The sequence below is a fragment of the Nematolebias whitei genome, chromosome 11, assembly GCF_014905685.2.
Source record: "Nematolebias whitei isolate Nwh7 chromosome 11, NemWhi1, whole genome shotgun sequence".
NCBI lineage: Eukaryota > Metazoa > Chordata > Actinopteri > Cyprinodontiformes > Rivulidae > Nematolebias > Nematolebias whitei.
In genome coordinates this window covers 13,376,839-13,395,151 of record NC_056508.1, presented here as the reverse complement: position 1 = coordinate 13,395,151, position 18,313 = coordinate 13,376,839, and the positions used below count along the sequence as shown (strand labels likewise).

General features: G+C 38.7%; 1 protein-coding gene across 4 annotated transcripts in view; it reads right to left on the bottom strand.

Moving 5' to 3' along the window:
* LOC119417459 (membrane cofactor protein) overlaps window positions 1-16,885 on the bottom strand; it is a 146,442-nt gene extending 129,557 nt beyond the window's left edge. For 3 of the 4 annotated variants that reach the window (XM_037684668.1, XM_037684669.1, XM_037684667.1), the window contains exons 1-13: window positions 16,784-16,885; window positions 16,058-16,145; window positions 15,779-15,967; window positions 12,658-12,760; window positions 10,997-11,070; window positions 10,727-10,906; window positions 10,462-10,641; window positions 9,621-9,809; window positions 5,708-5,810; window positions 3,512-3,585; window positions 1,489-1,506; window positions 1,360-1,401; window positions 492-540 (exon numbers count right to left, since the gene is read on the bottom strand). In XM_037684668.1, the coding sequence (XP_037540596.1) occupies window positions 492-540; window positions 1,360-1,401; window positions 1,489-1,506; window positions 3,512-3,585; window positions 5,708-5,810; window positions 9,621-9,809; window positions 10,462-10,641; window positions 10,727-10,906; window positions 10,997-11,070; window positions 12,658-12,760; window positions 15,779-15,967; window positions 16,058-16,109 (1,253 nt within the window). In that variant the 5' untranslated portion in view covers window positions 16,110-16,145; window positions 16,784-16,885. The remainder of the gene's footprint in view (window positions 1-491; window positions 541-1,359; window positions 1,402-1,488; window positions 1,507-3,511; window positions 3,586-5,707; window positions 5,811-9,620; window positions 9,810-10,461; window positions 10,642-10,726; window positions 10,907-10,996; window positions 11,071-12,657; window positions 12,761-15,778; window positions 15,968-16,057; window positions 16,146-16,783) is intronic. The other variant, XM_037684670.1, reaches the window with a different exon arrangement.
* Window positions 16,886-18,313: the final 1,428 nt, after the last annotated feature.

Sequence of the window (18,313 nt, the reverse complement as noted above, 5' to 3'; positions counted from 1 at the left end):
AAAAACATGCAAATGAAGACTACAGGCCCCACAAGGGGTCTAAAGTAGCTATTACTACGTGCTTTATTATATGGACTACTTTATTTTCCTGACTTCAATAACATTTATTAAACTCAGATCTAATTTGAACTTGTTGCTTTTTTTGTAAAGAACCCCGAGATGACTTGTTGAGAATTTGCAATGTATAAAAAAACGGAGCTGCTTTTGTATATAAATGTGGTCCAACCCCGTTGAGACATGTGAGGGAGAGCTGTGTGCGACTCACAGTTCTGTGTAGGAGAGAGTTTTCTACAGTGTACGAAACAACATGGACATCATAAGTAGCCACGAAGCATTACAAACTGTAAACATGCAGCAGCTGGAAAACACACCGACAGCAAATGCAAATGTTCACATTGTTAATGGCTGGGCTACAGGGGGAAAGATGGTGAAAACACATAACACAAAGCCATGTTAAAGGTTAGTCTGCATAACTGAAGATAACAATTTACCTTTTCTTAAGCAGGATGCAAACTAACACGAAGATGGCAACTAAAATGACTACAGTGATGACAAAAAAAAAAAAACATTTAAGTTTAATTAGGATTACAAAAACAGTGATCATAAAGTCAACGTGTGCATCGAGTTGAGAAGTTTGATGCCATCCAGGCATTTAATCTCCTTTTCAATCTGCAAAAACTGTGCCAAGAACATCTGTGTTTTGTATACCATGCCAAGAAGCTGCTCTTAAAATGTTTGGAGCACATTACTGATCTCCAGATCTTGAAGAAGAAGAAGAAAAAAAAAGTCTTCCGAACAAACGAGCAAAAAAATAAAAAATAAAAAATAAAGTTTTGGTAACCACACATTTGCTAATTACTATAGTTTCTAAAATACAGAAGTTTCAATTTGCCTGTTTAAAACAATTTGTTAAAATTCACTCTTGTAAACTATCTGCCACTAGTACTTTATGTATAAACAGCAGCTGTATAAACTAATAAAACACATTATGACATGTAATGTGGTTAAATCTTTATACTGGTAGTAACAAATTAAATCAACTAGTGGAACCAGAAATATTCCTAGTCAAAAATATGTTTATGTTTTCAGAAGAACTGCATTATTTAACTACGAATAGGAAAAAAAACACTAACAAGAATACAAATAATTGCAGTAAAATGGTCAAATGAATCTGTAATGTTACTGTATTTTCTGGTCTTAGGTTTGCACATTAGTTGATAAAGAAGTGGATTTTGACTTTTAATAAACTGTAATCTTTGTATCACACATTGTTCTCCTGAGACTTTGCTAATCTTGTTAGAATCTGCGTAATCTCTGTATATTGTAAACAGACCAACGAAAAACAAAGTTAAAACTCACCGACAGCGACTATTATCCCTGTCCTAACAGCAGTCCCATTATCTGTGGAAAAGCAATAGTTAAGAGTAGACGGAAAAAAACAGAGCAAAAACTATTTTGAGATTGTAGATTTCTCATTTAAAAACTTACCACTGTCACCACCAGAAACTGAAAAAGAGGGATAAAGTTAAAAGATTAAAAATAAAAACAAACTCCATTTATACAGTACAGAATTAAGCATCAGTGTGAGGAAACTAGTAGCACGGTTGTGTGATCAGCTGTGAAGCGTGTCACAAAAGTGGCTCTGCATCAACGTCACGACACGTCACTACAGCGACCGCGCTCAGTGTTTAATCCTGAAGTAAACTCGAGCGCGTTGTGGATTACTGAGCCAAGGTTAGACTGCTGAGAATAAAAGTAAACCGGAACAGTTCTGCTGAAATTTTGGACGATTCCGTAATGATCAAAGATGACAAAAATCATAAATAGTATAAGAAATTTAAAGAGCAACTATATCATTCAAAACAAATGTTAAACTGCTAATGGCTATTTAGGGTCACCATGGTAACCACATACCTGGGTCACTCCCTGACAGCACTCTTCATAAGACAGGCAGACAGACACCAAAACTGTTTAAACCAGGGGTTCTCAAACTTTTTGGGTTCAGAGACCCCTCATAACCCTCATGTTTATTAAATAATTTTCTTCAATTTGGCTCTTTAATGTAATGGAAATATTTGTGTAACAAATACTTACGGTAAGACCTGTTCTTTAATAGTGTTAATACAATTTTTATACTTTTAAACATGGGCTATTTTTCATCCAAGACACTTACAAAATGTTTTATTTCAACTTTGAAAAATTACAGTTTAGAGAAAACTAAAAGCATCAAAAACCATTTTAAACCTTTACCTATTCACTTGTTTTTAACTCTCATAATAAACATAATAAATGTATTGTCACTTCTTCAAATTATTACAGAAAACTTCACATAAAACTGAACAGAATCATAACAGCAGTAGTCATACCAAGTCACAGGGCTTAATTTGTAAACCGATCAATGCCGAACACAAATAATGGGTGAGCGAGCTGGTGGAGGGTCTGGGGGCCCTTCCCCAAGAAATTTTGAATAAAGTAAATGTAATTTCCTGCATTTTAGTTTGATTATTAAACATCTACGTGCTTGTAAAAACATTTAAATGGGGGGAGGGGGGCAGAAGGCAAGCACTGGCTCGCGGACCCCTGGCACCCCAGTTTGAGAACAACTGGTTTAAACTATGAAGTGAACTTTGAGATATGGAGGTCCAAAAAGAACTCACAATCTATGTAAATAATGTATTTAAATGAAAAGATAAACCAGAGTTTAATCATCTAGACCAGGGCTATTCAACTGGTGGTCCATGGGCGACTTCAGTCCATCCCACCAAGGAGTTCATTTAAAAATAAAATAAAAAAATAAATAAATTGGGGGTGGTTCTGAGTTTGGCTTTTGTTTATTGCATTTATGATTCAATGTAATAAAATAATTTTAAAAAGGTAACAGATCATTGTAATACTTGTTTATTTACATAATGACTAATTGCTGGACGTCCGGCCCCTGAGCTGCTGGGTTTCTGAAACTGTGGCCCCCTGAGCTGTTTGGATGAATAGCCCTGGTCTAGACCAGTGTCTTTTTTTTTTTTTTTTATTCAAACCTAATGTCCACTTTAAATAGTTGGTTTGTAAAGAAAATAAAGAGCTAAAAATATTCCATGTAAACTTTTATTTCTGTTCTAAACTCCTTAAAAAAAAACATTTAGAAATGAAATAACTTTGGCTTGAAAAAACTAAAACTGCTAAAGGTTGGTGTACAAAAGCAAAAAAGTTATTTTAACTTTATCTCTAAAATACAGAAACACAAAAATGAAATGACAGTTAAAAAAAAATCCAGCACTGACTTTAACAGCAACAGGAACATTGGGAACAATTTGGGAAATTTATTTTTCTACAAATAAGGAGCCTTAGAAAAATGTTTGAGAACCACCAATTTGAAAAAAAATTGGTTTTCACACTGGATAATTTCTTAAGTTACATTTATCACATAACAGTATGTAACAATATGGGTCTAAATAGAAACCAGCTAAATGCACCCAAATAGCAAAAACTGAATTTCGATCAGAGTGAGTGAACCAACCTTCTTCACACTTAGATTTGCCCATCCATCCTTGGTCTCCACATGTGATTTCCTTCTCTCCAACTAATGTGTAACTAATTAGGATAATTTAAAAAAAGACAAAATTTTAAACTTAATATTTCACATAACACTGCCAGTGAGACATGCTCAAATACTCACTTTAACTAAACAGTAAAAAGTATGAACAACAATTCACTTCTGAGCTTTTCTGTATTAAAATGTAATCAAATATATTGATATCTCAATGTACTGATTGGCAAGACAGAGGGATCAGGTTCGAAAGGATGTGCAGCAGGTTAGGCTTATTAAAGATAAGAATGGTAATGTTTTAACAAGTGAGTGTAACAGGAAGATGGAAGGAGTATTTTGAGCTAATGAATGAAGAGAATGAAAGACAAAGAAGAGTAGAGGTCATAGAAACTGTGGACCAGGAAGTGGGAATGATTAGTAAGGGTGAAGTCCAGAAAGCTCTGAAAAGAATGAAGAAGGGGAAGGCAGTAGGACCTGAAGACCAGTGGAGGTTTGGAAATGTCTTGAAGAGATGGCAGTGAGGTTTTTAACTCAAATATTCAATGGCATATTTGAGGGTGAGAAAATTCCTGAGGAATGGAGAAGAAGTGTGCTGGTGTCCATTTTTAAGAAGAAGGGTGATGTACAGAGTTGTAGCAACTACAGAGAAATCAAGTTGATGAGTCACACAATGAAGATCTGGGAGAGAGTCGTGGAAGCTACACTTAGATGAGAAGTGACTATTTGTGAGCAGCAGTTTGGTTTCATGCCAAGAAACAGCACCACAGGTGCCATCTTTGCTTTCAAGATGCTAACGGAGAAGTACAGAGAGGGTCAGAAAGAACTCCATTGTCTCTTTGTGGATTTAGAACAAGCATATGACAGGGTGTTGAGGGTAGGGCATTAACAGAGTACTTGAGTAATCTACACATTGATTGCTAGGACATCTATCGAGGTTAAAAATTTAACATCGAGTATCCGTAGTGACGTCATATTATGTGACCACCGTAAGACCGTAGGGGGCGGTGTTGCACTGTTGCAGGTCACAGAGTATGGTGTAACACTGGGTCCAATCCACCGAACCAGAACCAGTTTCGGTTAAGTTTCGTTTTTGACGTGCTGCACGTTTCTTCACGTTTGCAGTTTAATAATAATAACTAATAGTTTAGTTTTTCCTGTGACTTATTTGCAGTATGATAAATGGTAGGAGCATAATATACGCTCCCAATGTTTTGTTGGTCTTTTTTTTGTGTAAATAATTACCTTTTTTTTTGCGGTTTTATTTATTTATTTATTTTTGTATCTTGAGATCTATGATGTCATCAAATACTCGAGTTCTACTCGGGTTTTATTATGTTAATGTCGAGTTTAAAAATTATATACTCGTTCAACCCCTAGTTGAGGGAGGAGGTGTGGTATTGTATGAGGAAATCTGGAGTGGCAAAGAAGTACTGTATGCTAGACTGGTGCAGGACATGTATGAGGACAGCAGGACAGTGGTGAGATGTGCTGTAGTGACAGATAGCTTCAAGGTGGAGGTAGGTTTCTTATGATGATGGAGGACAGGTTTCCTATGATGGCGAGCTACCATTAGGCTTCAGGCCCAAAGATCCCAGAGTCAGAATAATTGGATCCATTTTGTGCGGTAGGAGACGCTGTAGCCTGCTCCGTCCACACACACAAGAAACTTTACATACACGTGCTAAAGGCCCCTAAAGATTAAGTTAGTCTTTATTGACTTATTTAACTGTTTAAACCCCTTGAACTTATCTGGATTACTGACCTGGTCTTGGGATCTCGTGAACTGTGCCATGAGATGACTTCTGTTGTGACTTGGCGCTATATAAATAAACTGAATTGAACCGAACTGTGGGATTAATATCAGTGTTTGGATTTAGTCTGGATAACTTGGGAGATCTGTTCATTTTGATTTCACAATGAAATAATGAACCAGTTCATACATTGATGACAGAATTTTTTGTACATATTGTAAATAAATTTTCAGCCTTTATATAAATCTTGTGCACCATTTTCCTGTTCCCTGTGTGTTCTTAAATGCAACCATAATCCTTCTTGAGCCAAACTTTAGAATTGTCTGATAACTAGCCTACTACTACTGCTGCTGAGTGATTACCACTTGACCTCATCATTAGCACCTGCATCACACAGTATATGTTACATACTCACCCTGAATTACACGTGATCACAGCTTTATCACCAAACAGAGTTCCTCCACTGGAGTAGGTAATGGTTCCATGTTCCACTTCTGAAAGAGCACCACAGCTTTTCCCTGCAACAAGAAAATTTGGAATATTAAAGTCATCCTTTATAAATTACTGGTTAATTTAATGACAATGTTATATAGTCATGAGATAGTTACATTTAATGTTACTTAGGTCTGTAAAATGTTATTTACCAGTACTCAAGTGTGTAAAATTAAGACCTATCTTTTCGTCACTGATGTGGATGTAATAGTCTTAAAAGTCTTAACACAACAGTAAAAGGTGACAATAAAATATATTTTTAAAAAGTTTACCACAAAAATAGGGGTCAAAAGAGTTGTGCAATAGCAATTAGAACAACAGTGTATAATCATAATTATAGATGAATATTTATTTGGATTTCGGATCTGGATTTTTATATGCCAACTCAATTAAAAAAATAAAATAAAGGACATTATGTAAAACATAAATAAAAATGAAATGTAAAAAGTTTGTGAATCTCTCCATCACTTGTGATTAATGATCCGTAATTGGGTCTCAGAGGCAACAGGTCCTGGAGAGAAACCCAGACATCCCTCTTCCCAGCAACACTTTCAAGCTCCTCCTGGGGCACCTCCAGGGCATTGCTAGACCAAAGGAGATCAACAATCCCTCCAGTCAATTCAAGGTCTGCCCCGGGGCCTCTTACCTGTGGGCCATGCCCAAACCACCACTAAAGGGAGGTGATCAGGAGGCATCCTAATTAGATGAACTTCCTCAACTAACTCCTTTTGATGTGGAGGAGTAACTCATACTCCCTCTGGATGATGGAGCTCCTCACCCTATAAGACTGAGCCCGGCCACACTGTGAAGGGAGCCCATTTTCTTCACAACGAACGAGAACCTGGATACAAGTGGCTGACTGCTTGTACCCAGGTTCTTGTTCCTTCGGTCACGATCCAAACCTCATGACCAGGGGTCTGCAATCTGTGCCTCTGGAGCCACATGCGGCTCTTTGTCCTTCTGCAGCGGCTCTTTCAATCTTTGACCAAAACTAACATAAAACTTAATTTTATTGGTTGTTATGCAAACAACAATAAAGTAATAGTTTTAGCTGTTTTTCTGTCATTTATTTTGCAAATATGTGAATACTACAAGTACAAGGAGTAAAACATACTTTTAACTTTATGCTTCATCTCTATACTTAATTATTCGACAATTTAAAAAAAATTACACGTCTGCATAGTTCATAGTTTATATTAATTAAACTATTCCCCACCCCCACCCCAAAAAAATAAATAAATCTGGTATTTTAATTGGTCTTAAATTGTAAAAATATCAATAAATGTTAAAAACCATTAGATATTTTAGCTTTATAATGTCACCCCTATGGTGGCCACAGAAGCCCCCTCCAACAAACCTACAGTGGCCCATGGGCCACAAGTTGATAATCAGTTATAGCATGTTGTTGCGGCTCTGAACACTTTGAATTTAGCGAACAAAGGCATAAAAGTGGCTCTTTTGATCGTAAAGGTTGCAGACCCCTGCTCATGACCATAGGTGAGGGTTGGAACGTAGACGGACCAGTAAATCCAGAACTTTGCCTTTCGACTCAGCTCTTTCTTCACCACGACTGACCAAAGCAACTCCCTCATTACTGAGAATGAGGCCACAATATGTTGATCCATCTCCTGCTCCACCATATCATCACTCATGAACAAAATGCCCAGATATTAAAATAAATAATCTGTATACCTCTTTTATAATTGTCTGTTGTTTTTGTTGTTATCCACTGTTGTCATCACTCTTTGTTAAAAAAATCAGGTCTCTCTTGTAAATGAGTCCCCAAGGCTCAATGGGATTAACCTGTATAAATAAAGGTTGAATGAATACTTAAAAACTCCTAGACCTGAGGCAAAGACCCCCATCCCACCCCCCATCCAGACTGGGCAGTCCACTCCAGTTTCAGGTTGGAGCATAGTAAAATATGAAATATTTGAAGACATTTTTTAAAGAATTTTAAAGAAACAAAAAGGTCATTTTGAGTCTTACACTTATTTTAATTCATATTTTTGCCCACATTTTGACGCAGAACCCGAACATGAAGCCTTGGCTGAATGCAGAGGTTCTCACCCTGCTGGAAGCCAGGAACACTGCCATCAGGAATGGAAACTCTCAGGAGCTGAGAAGGACAAGGAAAGAGCTGGTTGCTGGTATTAAGAGGGCAAAAGCTGCATATGCACAGAGGATCCAGGGTCAATTCACCTCACAAGACCCACGGAGCATGTGGAGGGGTATTAAGTGTATAACAGATTATAAAGGCAGAGGTGAACAATGCCCTAGAGACCCATCACTGCTTGATGCCCTCAACAAGTTCTACGCATGCTTTGAAGGCCCAAACAGACCACCCAGCACCAGACTCGCCTCACCACTGGATGAAGAGCTTCTCAGCGTGACCTCAGCACAAGTAAGGAGTACTTTCAGGAGGATTAACACTCACAAAGCAACCGGCCTAGACAACATCCCTGGGAAGGTGCTAAAAGAATGTGCCGATAAGCTCTGCGAGGTGCTGGCTGACATCTTTAACTCCTCACTTACCCTGGCAACAGTTCCCACCTGCCTGAAGACCTCCACCATCATCCCAGTCCCAAAAAGCTCTACAAGGATTGGTCTGAATGACTACTGGCCAGTTGCCCTCACCCCGATAGTCGCTAAATGCTTAGAAAAACTGGTCATGACCCACTTCAAAACAACCATCAACATCAACGAGGACCCTCACCAGTACGCACACTGCAATAATCAATCAAGAGAGGACGCCATCTCCTCTGTGGTCCACACTGCCCTCACCTACCTGGAGAAGTAGGACTCCTATGTCCGTATGCTTTTTGTGGACTTCTGTCTGCCTTCAATATCATGATACCCCAAACCCTGATGGACAAACTACTCACACCAAGAATAAGCCCCTCCATAATTGCAACTGGGTCCTAGACTTCTTAACAAACAGACCACAGTCAGTGAGGATCCACAACTTCTCCTCCTCCATCATAACCCTCAGTACTGGCTCTCCTCAGGGATGTGTGCTGAGCCCTCTCCTGTTCTCTCTGCTCACGTATGATTGTGCACCTACCCATCCAGACTGTCACATTGTAAAGTTTGCAGATGATACAGAGGTGGTGGGATGCATCACAAACAACAATGAGTCCAGCTACAGGCAGGAGGTGGAACACCTGGAGACCTGGTGCAAGGAGAATAACCTTCACAACAATGAGAAGAAGACAAAGGAGATAGTCGTGGACTTCAGAAGGAACAAACCCACCTACCCCACCTACTGACTGACTAATATTGTTAGAATCTAGCCAAGCAGAAAGATGTGAGGTAGACATAGATCGCACATGCGAAGTCAGGCCAGTCTTCCTCATTCGGAAAAAAAATTCAGATTAAGCGTTCAACATGCTCACTGTTCGGAATATGAATAGGCATAAACCACCCGTCTCATTCCGATTACAAATTCATTCGGATCGAGCTGAATCAACAAAGAAGAATCCGAATGGGGCGTTTACATACGCATTTTTTTCCGAATGGCCATTTAATCCAAATACCGATACTCATGTCCTTGTAAACATAGCTACTGTTTTCTCTTTGGCCTTTAACTTGGCTTGAAATGTTGGTTTTTACTGTTTTTAAGTTATTTGTTTTATTGTTTACTCTGTTTGCTGTTTTATGATTTGGTAGTTTATTACTTTTATGGTATCTGTTGATTTTACAGTTTTTTATGCTTGTATGTGTTAGTGTACAGCTCTTTGGCCAATGGTGTTGTTTTAAAGTGCTTTATTAATAAAGTTGCATTGTACTGTATTGTATCCATCACAAAACTGAAATATACAAGTGGTAGAATTTACTTTTACAAACCAGCCGCAGAGCACTCCATGTCCCAGCAGTACAAGTAATGGTTGCAGGCCCTTCTGCAGGTGTGTAGCCAACATTACATTCAAAATAAACACTGGAGCCATCTGGAAATGTATTTTGCAGAACAGCATCCTCCATCAAATGCATGTTGGATCCACCAGATGGTTTAGAACAGCTTTTAGCTTAAAAAAAATAAAGAAAAAATTAGAGAATTAAAAGCAAAGCAGTAAAAATGTGAACTGTGAGCGAGGACTGAAGAACAGTATTAACATGCCCCATGTCATGGGTTAAACTCACCTTGAGCTGCCAAGTGACATAATAAATAACTCACAAACTAAGTAAATAAAGAAATTAAATAATTCCACGTGCATAAAAAAAATAATTGCTTGTGGAAGTAAAATAAAAAAAAAGTTCCATGTAAATGCTCATTTCTGTTCTAACTCCACGCAAAATAAATTAACTTGTTTTAGGGTAATTGAAATAAAAAAAATGAAAGATTTCAGTAGCTTTGTTGTGACAAAACCAATAAACTGCTGAAAGTTGGTCAACATAAGCAACGTTTCTAACTTTAACATCTAAAACAATAAAAAAAACTATTTGAAATAAACAAAAACTACAGAGTATTTAATCGATTATTCTGTCAATTTAAATTCAAAAACCATGATGAAAATACATAATTTAATTTTTTAAGAATTGGTCTGCATTTTTAAAGAATGTGCCAGTTTTGGAGTCATGCTGTTTAAATCTAGAAAATTTAAATTCACAAATATCACTCAGCCTGGTCTTATTGAGCAGAAAACGTGAAGCCTCTAATCCTTTTCGTTCAAGACTTACCTCTGCAAACTGGGAGTTCAGGTGACCACTGGCTGTTTATGTTACATGTTATGGTAGACTGGCCGATCAAGTCATATCCAGTTTTACAGATGTACTTTATTGAAGCAGAAATTTTATGTGGAGGTCGAGAACCCTCAACAAACTCACTGTTTGCTATCGCAGGATCTTGACATTCAACCCCTGCGAACAAACATAAAAAGGTAAAAATTTAAAATGACAATGCTACAACTGCAAATAATAGGAATGTTCAGACTGAAACACTTACAGACACATTTAGGAGGGTCAAGGTGGAATTGTTCATCTTCAGAACATGTTAATTCTCTTGATCCATTGAGTGTAAATCCAGTGTCACAGACATAACGTACAACGTCTCTGTAAGTGTACGATTCCTTCTGTGGGTTGAAAACTCCATTTTCAATTTGTCCTGGTCTAGAACAAGTCACCACTGCAAACCAAAAGCATATTAATTAGATTTCAAGCCAAAAGGGATTTTTAATTTTATTAATTTTTTTTTAAACAAAATGTGTGAACCAACCTTCACAAACAGGAGGCCTGTCCATCCATCCTTGGGCTCCACATCTGATTTCATTTTTTCCAACTAGTATATAACTAATTAGGAGTATTTGAAAAAAAAAAAAAAAAAAAACGAAAAAAAAAATGTTTAACTTAATATTTCACACAACACTGACAGGAAGATGCACAGATGTACACTCACTTTATTTACACAGTAAATATTATGCATTACATTTTACTTCCAAGCTTTTCCACATTAAAATGTTTGTTTGTTTTATCTCTCTCTCTCTCTCTCTCTCTCTCTCTCTCTCTAGAGGGCCCCTCTGGGTGGAGTTTGCGTGTTCTCTCCGTGCATGTGTGGGTTTTCTCCAGGTACTCCAGTCTCCTCCCAGAGATCAAAAACATGCATGTTAGGCTGAATGGTGACTCTAAATTGTTCCAAGGTGTGAGTGAGGGAGTGAATGGTTGTTTGTCTCTGTGTCCCTATGATGGACTGGAGACTAGAGCTGTCATTTCTAATCCAGAGTGGGTCAGACCATAATAACGTGCTTAATGTGTGGGTCGAGTTTTTTATTGCGTCAGGGACGCGCGAGGCCGACGATCCAATAAATGCAAACATGGCTTGCCATACTACACCAGCCGCATGCGGTCATTTGACCACACGCTGAACGGCTGGTTGAAAGAGGTAAAAAAGGTCAGTTAAGCTTCAGATGGACTACTGCCAGTTATCCATCAGCCCAAATGGACGTTCATACAGCCTCTGCACTCAGCGGACGCGCACGGCCTATGACCCAAACAGGTGAGATCACAAAATATCCGACATCAGAGCTGCAGGGTTCAATTCAGGCAGATGCAGGGGAAGCATTCAATGCGCTTTGACGACTCCTCAGCTCCGATCTTCTGCCCCCTCAGCCGCGCGCATCCGCCAACCATTAATAACAGTCGGTGGTATAAGCAGTCAAAGCTTAATTAAAAATGACCGGCAGCTTTCGGCTTTGGACCTGTAATTACTGTTAATTCGTCGGATTGGGTGGAGTTTGGAGATGGCTAAGGCAGTTCGGATTAATTGGACCCGAGTGCAACTTTACTGGAGATCTGTCCAGGGAGTGCCCCGCCTCTCGCACAGCAATAGCTGGACATGGGCACCAGTGACCCCCATAATCCGAAAAGGAAAGAAGTGGGTAAAGCTAATTGATGGATGAATGAAATATCACTAAAATTAGAAACATCTTATTAAAAAATTATGCAGAAAAACTGATTCATGCATTTGTTACGTCTAGACTGGATTATTGCAATGGTTTAATATCCAAATACTGGATTATTGCAATGGTTTAATATCCAAATACTTCTTTAAAACGTCTTCAGTTGATCCAAAATGCTGCTGCCAGAGTCAACTGGAGTTAGTAGGAGAGATCATGTCTCCAGTTTTAGTTTCTCTTTAAAATTAGTGAAGAGCAAAGTCCAAAGAAAAATGTTGAAATTAATTCAGAAAGGGTAAAGAAATATTACTTTATACTTTAGTTTGAAAGTCATGGACTTCTTAATTTTTTAAAATTTAAAGAAATGAAGGATAACTCAAGACATTTGGACAGTTGTGTCCGTTGATAATAATTTGTTGATCATGGACACTAAATACCCAAACATCTTAAAATGATCGTTGTAATTAATCACTTTGTTACTCACCCTAAATTACACGTGACCACAGCTTTATCACCAAACAGAGCGTCCCCATTGGGGTAGTCAATAGTTCCATGATCCACTTCTGGAAGAGCACCACAGCTTTTCCCTGCAACAAGAAAACTCAGAATATTAAAGTCATCTTTTATAAAATACTGGTTAATTTAATGGCGATGTTATATAGTCATAAGATAGTTACATTTAATGTTACTTATGATTTTTTATAATCATTTTTCTTTCAGCTGCTCCCTTCTTCAGGGGTCACCACAGCAAACTAAGTCGCACAAAAACTTGACAATTGTTTTTATGCCGGACGCCCTTTGACACAACCACAGACCACCGAGCTCCCACAGCCCTCTGTGTGGAGCAGAGCTGCCATGTAGGGTGCCCGGGGGAGCACATGGTGGGGTTAAGGGCCTTGCTCAAGGGCCCAGAGTGGGGCGAAGGAGGGTGGAGCCAGGTGTGGGTGCTTCACCTTTCCCACCCATATTTTGATGTTTTTGGCCCGGGGAGTTAAATCACCGACCTTTAAGTCACAGGCACACCTTCTCCAACCTCTGCACCACCACTCCCATTTAGTGTTACTCATGTCTGTAAAATGTTATTTACTCAAAGGCTTTAAATTAGAAAAAGAAAATCCTATTGTCACTGATGTAAACATAGAATTATGCTAATTAGAATAAAAATATTTATGATCAGAACTACAGATGGATAATATTGCACATTTCTATATGAATAGATTTGTATGTACAAACTCAATTCAAAATGTTGGGTCTTTGTGTCAAATGTAAAAAATTGAATGGAATGGTTGCAGACCCCGAAGCCATTTTTTATTGAACATAGTAAAATATCAAATGTTTCAACTAAAAACAGATGAGATTTGAATGTAACAAAGTACAATATTTCAAATAATACAGTAACAAAAGCAAATGTTAATTACTTTACGCTTCTTCTCATGCCATAGCCAATAATGCACCCCCACACCATCAGAGAGGCGAGCTTTTGAACCGTGCATTGAGAACAGACCTGAGTGTCCCTCTCCTCTTTAGAATAGAGGTCATGGTGTGCGTAGTTTCTAAAACAACCTTCAAGTTTTGATTTATCTGATCACAGAACAGTTCTCCACTCTGCCTCAGTCTATTTTAAATGAGCTTTGAACCAGAGAAGTCGACTGAGTTTCTACATGGCGTTCACATACAGCTTATTCTTTGCATGATCGAGCTTTAAGCAGCATTTGTTGATAGCCAGGGAACTGTGCTTTAAATACAATGATTTGTAGAAGTGTTCCTGAGCCCATGCAGTGTTGTTTAAAATAAAATCAGACTGATTTTAATGCAGAGGCCCCTTGAGCTTGAAGATCCCCGCCTTGTCCGGTGAGCTCAGAAGTTTCTCCGCATTCTTGAAATCTTTTAATCATAATATGAACTGTATATGATGGGATTTTCAAATTTGCCGTAGACAAATATGTTTCAGTAGGGATGCATGATATCATCAGCATGGCATCGGTCAATATTAACGTTATAGTTCAATACTGGACATCGGCCATCCCATCAAAAGAATAAGATGGTGTTTTTGTAGGACAACCCAGTGACAAGGATGCCTGCAGCGGCAGCACGTGATGACGTCACGCACGCTACCTGATCTGATCACAGCGGAGAGGAAGAAGTTAAAAATGTCGGTGGTGTGGAAGTTGTTTTCGTTGAGGAAATTGGATTCCGAAGATTTACGGACTACGTTGAGCCTCGCTACATCGTCCCCAGTTGAAGATATTTTTCCCGACGTAGCCTTACCCGAGTTACAAGCCGTCATTTCCGACATCATAACAGCCGATAGCACGACTTGTTGGGTGAGTTTTACCACGGACATTTGGACGTCGTGTTAGCCCCGTTTAACATGATTAGTCTTACGGCACAATGGATGGACAAAAACTTTGAACTTAAAGAGATGAAATTAAAAGAAATTACAATTAGAAAGAAAATAAATTAAAAAGGTTGTCCTTCATGCACAGGAGTGCAGAGGATCCCACACTGCAGCTATAGGAACCTGGAACAAGCCTCCACAAGTGAGACGTCGCAGGTGACTAATGCTAATAAATAACATTTAACACTTTTCATTTAATATAAGTTAAAGTGCTATGCATATCATATGGCTGTTACTGAATATATGTCACCAGCTCTTACAGGGGCGGCTGTGGCTGAGTGGTTAGAGCAGTTGTCCTCCAATGAGAGAGTTGGGGGTTCGAATCCACCAGCAGTCACATGCTGAAGTGTCCCTGGGCAAGACACTGAACCCCTCAGCCTCTGATGTTTGTCCCATCGGTGTATGAATGTGATAAAGCACTGATTAGTCTCTTTAGATTGATTTGTTCAATTAGCTTTGTGGAGATCTAGTAGAGTGCTGTATGAATGGGTAAATGAGGCACAGATTGTAGTGTGAAGGCTTTGAGTATCTTGAAATAAGATAGAAAGGAGCTATATAAGTACAGCCCATTTACCATTTACAGCTGTTACACAATGTTTGTAGCAAATAAGCCTAAATAAGAAAGAGGGCTATGTTCTGACAAAGGAAAGTATATAAAAAAAATTGGTATTGGTTATCGGCCAAATAAGTTTGAACATATCAGATCGGATATTGGCCAAAAATCCAATACTGTGCATCCCTAGTTTTCAGGAGTTGCTGCACTATTTTAGACAGTTTTTCACAGACTGGTGAACCTCTGTCCATCTTTAACTCAGAGATTCAGCCGCTCTAAATCTTTTTTTTTTTTTTTTTTTAAATACATAGTCCTCTTACCAACATGGTGCCAAAAAAACCTCCTCTATACGTTTCTTATTTGAACCACTTATGTTTACATCCTTTTGTCACCACTATACCACTTCTTTGGAGGCAGCATGCTGCAATTAATTGTACTGTGTAGAAACATTTGTAATGCTCATTATGTTTTATTATGTATTCAATGTAACATTTTACATTTGTAAATTGTTGCATTGCTTTTAATTACAGTTTACACGTTATCTAAACTGGTTTAGAATTGAGGATGTACTGCCGTTTCAAATTTTTTAGAGAAATAATAGCACAATACAGTTTAATGCGGAAGTGAAATATATAATTAATGAGTATTATTCACTTTCACAAACCAGCCGCAGAGTACTCCACTTCCCAGCAGTACAAATGATGGTTGCAGACCCTCCTGCAGATGTGTAGCCAACATTACAGGCAAAAGAAACATTGGAGCCATCTGGAAATGTATTCTGCAGAATAGCACTGTCCTTTAAACTCATGCTGGGTCCTCCAGAAGGCTTAGTACAGTTCTGAGCTGGAAAAAAATTAAAAAGTTTAGGAGAAAACAGACATTTTGTGATGGATAGGATCTGGTCCACACGCTCGTGTCCTGGGTTGAACTCACCTTGAGCTGTGAAGGCAAGACTGCCGAGCAGGACGAGGGCGGCGACACGCATGGCCGGAACCGACAGTAATCTGATTACAAGTCCTGCCTGCAAACAAAAACAACAACCTTGAAATATAAAAGAAACATTTTTTTTTTAAACTTTGATTAGATTACACTCAAGGAGGTCTATCACTTTAACAAGCTTATAAACTAAAGGCCATTCGTGTTGCTTTAAATACAAGTTCCCCGTTATGAAGATTAAAAGTTAATCTTTTAACGCTCAACTTGATTTCACAAGCAGATTTTTAAAGCGAACAAAAACTACGTAATAACTCTTGACTGGAGAGTCTACATAACTCGGGACGTCTCTCTAATCCTTACAAAGCTCGACTGACACATTTCCCACCAGGACCGCAGGCAAATTCGACTAAATTCACAAAAAGTGCGAGAATCAACGCAGAAACACGTATAGCTTTCATGATGTGGGCTAAACGCGACACAGAAACAACACTGCTGCTCTGGAATTAGCTTTAATTTCATTCGTGTTCGGGAAATTAAATTTAAAATGTTCACCAAAATGTCTGAATCTGCCAACATCCGTAAACTTTAAATGGGTAAACACGCAACAGGAACGGCTGGTTGGTTAAAAACAAGCTAACGTGACACAACAAACTTTACTAAACCACTTAATTTGTTTTTTTTTTTAATTTAGTAGTGAGAAAGCTGAAGTAAATTCGGGCTTACCCCTAGAAGAAGAACCAATGTTCGGATATGTTTCCTAATTACGATCACTGTTCGTCATAGGAAATAGAAGTGGGTGTAGCAGCACTCTTCTTCTTCTCTTTTATTTCCGTTTTTATACTTCTTCTTCGTGGATTTTATCGGCGGCTGGCATTCATGTAGTGTGAATTACCGCCACCTACTGGTATGGAGTGTGGTTCAGAATGTCTATTGTGCAGTTATTCTAATTATCAACACTAATTTTCTAATACTTTCACTCTCTGATTGTTTATGTAGTATAATTATTACAATAAATGTTTCTTTATTACTTCTAAATTCATCCACCATACATCTCTCTATTTGTCATACTAACATTACACTATTGTTTCACTTGCTCCACAATTCTGACAATTTTCAGTTAGGTACATGTGGTGGAAGAAAATTGTGTACGCAGGGTCCCATTTACATCCAACAAAAGTATTAAAATGTAAAAGAAAAACAGTAATACGATCTAAGATATGAATTAAGAAAAACATATAACTAAAATACACTAAGCACTATTAGTAAAGTAAAAACAATACGCCAAACAGCAGCACGGACATGTGTCTGTGTGAGCAGATGAGCATGAATGGGCAGCAACATGAAACAGATCAGCAGCAACATGAAACAGATCAGCAGCAGCATGATGTGATTTTTCACAATGATTATCCTGGTTAGAGATTCATAAGTCTAACAGCCTCAGGGTAGAAGCTGTTCCTCAGTCTAGTGGTTCTACACTTAATGCTCTTCAACCTCCTTCCTGAGGGGAGTGGGCCCAAAAGTGTGTGTGCTGGGTGAGTGAGGTCCTTCATGATGCAAGTGGCCCTCTTCCTGCATCTGGAGGTGTAGATGCTTGTGATGGTGGGGAGGCTGACTCCAACAGTCTTCTGTGCAGCCTTCACCACTCTCTACAGAGCTTTTCTTTCTGCAGCTGTGCAGCCTCCATGCCACACGTTGATGGTGGAGCACAGGATGTTCTCCACTGCACACCTGTAGATGGAGGTGAGGACTGAGCTTCTCAGTCCGGCTCGCCTCATCTGAATGAGGAAGTAGAGTCTCTTATGTGTTTTCTTGATCAGACTGGTTGTCATTCAGGTGCACACTCAAGTATGTGTAGCTAGAGACCATGTCCACCGCAGATCCTCCTATGTGCAGGGTGGGGTGGTGGTTGGGGGTGGGGGGGTATAAGTGTGTTTGCTCGAAATCCACCATCATCTCCTTTGTCTTCTCCACATGGATCTAGATGTTGTTTTTCATGCACCAGCTCTCTAGGTGTTCCACCTCCTCAAGCGCTGGTGTCATTAAGAACAACAACACCCACTTCTCCACGGTGAACAGCTAATTAGCTGCAGCAGGAAGTTTATCCTGCAGTATGGGCTGCACAAATGTGCAACAGGTGGTAAATAATTAAAAATAATTTATTTTAAATAAAAATTCCATGCAGATCGTGCAGTTCATCCATCAATCAGCCAGTTGTGTGTCATGTCCAATCTTATTTTGAAAAACTGCGATAGA